This window comes from Apis dorsata, unplaced genomic scaffold (assembly GCF_000469605.1).
Source record: "Apis dorsata unplaced genomic scaffold, Apis dorsata 1.3 scaffold_1085, whole genome shotgun sequence".
Classification (NCBI taxonomy): domain Eukaryota; kingdom Metazoa; phylum Arthropoda; class Insecta; order Hymenoptera; family Apidae; genus Apis; species Apis dorsata.
In genome coordinates, this window is record NW_006264183.1 from 480888 (window position 1) to 484205 (window position 3318).

The 3318-nt window shown below is 20.1% G+C and overlaps 1 protein-coding gene across 1 annotated transcript in view; it reads left to right on the top strand.

Annotated features, from left to right (window-relative positions):
* LOC102680872 overlaps nucleotides 1-1480 on the top strand; it is a 7675-nt gene extending 6195 nt beyond the window's left edge. Inside the window, exons 9-11 of the mRNA XM_006624575.2 lie at nucleotides 11-124; nucleotides 253-345; nucleotides 521-1480. Coding sequence (XP_006624638.1) covers nucleotides 11-124; nucleotides 253-345; nucleotides 521-619 — 306 coding nt within the window. The 3' untranslated portion in view covers nucleotides 620-1480. The remainder of the gene's footprint in view (nucleotides 1-10; nucleotides 125-252; nucleotides 346-520) is intronic.
* Nucleotides 1481-3318: the final 1838 nt, after the last annotated feature.

Sequence of the window (3318 nt, forward strand, 5' to 3'; positions counted from 1 at the left end):
TTCTATGAAGAACTATGATCCTGGAAATCCACCGCAACAAGGTGCTGCAGTCGTTGTAAAATGGACAGATGGAAACTTATACAATGGTATCTTTGAAGGTACAAATCACCGAATCATGTATACTGTAAGTATCTTACATTAATGTATTAATATTTTAATATTATTATTATTATTATTATTGCATTATTTAAATGTAAATTAGTTAATTATATAGTTATAGACTAATTTTTATATTATAATTATATTTTTTAGGTAATTTTCGAAGACGGTTCACAACTCGTATTAAAACGAAACGAGATTTATAGCTTACAAGAAGATATGCCAAAAAGAGTTCGTTCACGTTTGGTGAGTTTAGTGATAAATTAATCTATTTGCGTGAAAAGTTTCTTTAGCAGAATTGTGAGGAATAGGATTCTTCTTTACATGATTCACTTTATTTTTTTTTAATACATTTTTATTATTGATTTATTTATCACGAATTTGTGTTGATTTTTTATTATTTTAAATGATTTCATTAAAGTCTGTTGCGACCGAAATGAAGCACCGGTATCATCTATATGGGACAGAGGATGAATCGGAGGCGCAAAGAAAGGTGAAACCGTCGAAATATTGTGATTAAAAAAAAATTATATACGGTTCGTTGTAAATAATTGATAGAGACAAATAATATTAAATTACTGTACATAATATATACAAATAATTGTATCTAATAATTTGATTTTTTCTAAACTTGTATGCGTTTTAGAATGGACCAAATGAACAGGTTTTTATTTTTCTTCATTTTTATTTCTTATCTTCTTTCTTTTTATTTCGTTTTTTTTTTTTTGTTTTCTTTGCTTTTTTAATTTTTTAACTTATCGACATTTTTATTGGTATTATATCTCTTTGTTTTTAAATATATCATTATTTGTTAAACACATGAGCTCATAATGAATATTAGTAAATTGATTTAATGAAAAACAAATTCAGTATAAATGTTACAATGTCTCGACGAGAAAAAAGTATTAAAGAAATTACGGTGTTACAGATTATGTCTCTTTTTTTGTGGTTATAATTAAACACGTTTGAATTTTTAACTATTTATCACGTAATTAGAATATAATTCAAATTCAAGATTTTCTATCGTACGAAATGAATGAAGCGTTGTTTTATTCTTTGTATTTACACGCAGTTAGAACAATTTATCAAATCCCACGAATTGTTAAAAACAAAATATTCAACAGATAATAGGATCAAAAAAAAATAGAAATAAAATTTATGCAATATACTTCTGTATATATTTACAGAATGTGAATAAGATATGAGATGTTTTTAAGTAATGAATCCCACATATGTAATTTAAAAGCATTTTTTACTTTGTTCTATGAATAAGCGTCTAAAATGAACTCTTTAGAAATTTACATTGCATATTTCTCAATAAAAATCATGTTAAATCATAATACGTTATCAAAAACGTATAAATAAACCACTTTTAAAAGGGTTCAGTAGTTGTATATTTCATAATTTTTCTTAAATTTTCATTTTGTATTCTATAACATATATATAAATAAAAATTTGTATAAACATGTATAATTATCATAATGAAAAGTTTAGCAAATTATACTAAAATTTTAGTAAAATATATTTCATATGATTTACTATGATGATCATACTGTTTCATGTAAAATTTTTACATGATGTTTATAAATATATATATATATTTCACCAAAATCTATAACGTGTTTTTATTAATTATTTAAATATTTAATAAAATGAAAATATAACTATTTGCAAATTTATTTTTAAAGTTAATTAAATTTTAATTATGAAATTTCATTGCATCTCAATCTCTGACAACTATTGATCCCTTTAATGTGGAGAGTTATAAATCCTTTTTCGTTTTTTTGTTTTTTTTTTGTTTTCTAAGAATAAGAATTGCTAATAAATTATAGTACTCAAGTATGTGTTCATTATAAAGTCGTTAAATGAAAATTTTTAAAACAAAAATATGTGTATTATCATGTGTGTATTAGACATCTAAATTTAATTCTTTACCAGTATCAAAACTATAATATTAATATTTTCGCGCCATTTCAATATGGTCACTTATAAAAATATGTTTCTAATTCTATATATCGTTCATTTCTTTTGTTTCATTGATTTGTATTCGTAATTGAGTGAACACAACACAGCGTTTATTAAACATTAATATATATATATATATATATTTATATGTATATTTAATTTAAAAAAAATTAGTAATTTGAGTTAGTTTATATGATCTCTTGATATTTGTTTCTTACAAATTTTATTTAATCCTGAAAACAAAGATATGTACGTGCGTGCGCGTGAAATGAGCTTTAGTTATAACTTAATTTTATGTAATTTATGCGAAAAAAATTATTTTCTTCCCCGGCCACTTTATAATAATTATTCACTGAAATAGGTTGGGGGAACTGTGTTAGCATTATATCTGTATATGATATTAATGAAAGAAAAAATTAATAATGTATCCGAATGTAGAAACAAATTGGATACAAAATATAATAAAAACTGAATATATAAAATAGTTATTTTTCTTTTTAAATTACCATTATTATAAATATAAAATACGAGTTCAATTAGATTTTTATTTACATCTTTTTTTTAAGTTAATTTTATATTTAATTAGAAAATCTAATTTAATATATTTAATAGTATAATTATTTAATAGTATATTTAATAGTATAATAATTTGTAACAATTAATTTTAAAATAAATATTCATTAATCAATTTAGTAAATCAGTTTGGATAAAATTTATTTATTTTAATTAAGAATTTTATTTCAATTTTAATATTTATTTAATATTAGATAATGTAATGACTTATCTCTCTATAAGTAAAATGATTTTTCTACAATTAATATAATAAAAAATTGAAATAATGCAAAATATAATTTAAAGTTTCAATTTTCAAAATTTTTCAAAAATATAAAAATTATTAATATAGTTTTTTAAATTATTAAGAAAGATTTTTATAAGACAATCCTAAAAATATCTTGGATAATTCTAATTTTTTAATTTATATAAAATTATATTAATGAATATTAATTATTTAAAATTAAATAAAATATTTAAAAAATATATCACAGTGAATAATTATATCCATTATATTAAAAATAAAGAAACATGATTTTTTTTCAAATTAATTTAACAATTTTGTCTGTTATAAAAAAATAAGTGAAAATTTTTTTAAATTATTGTCTATTTACTGATCGCATTTGTAATAAATATAAAAATATAAATAATTTTAAATAAATAATTTTAATATTAAATAATAATATTTATAACAAAATTTTT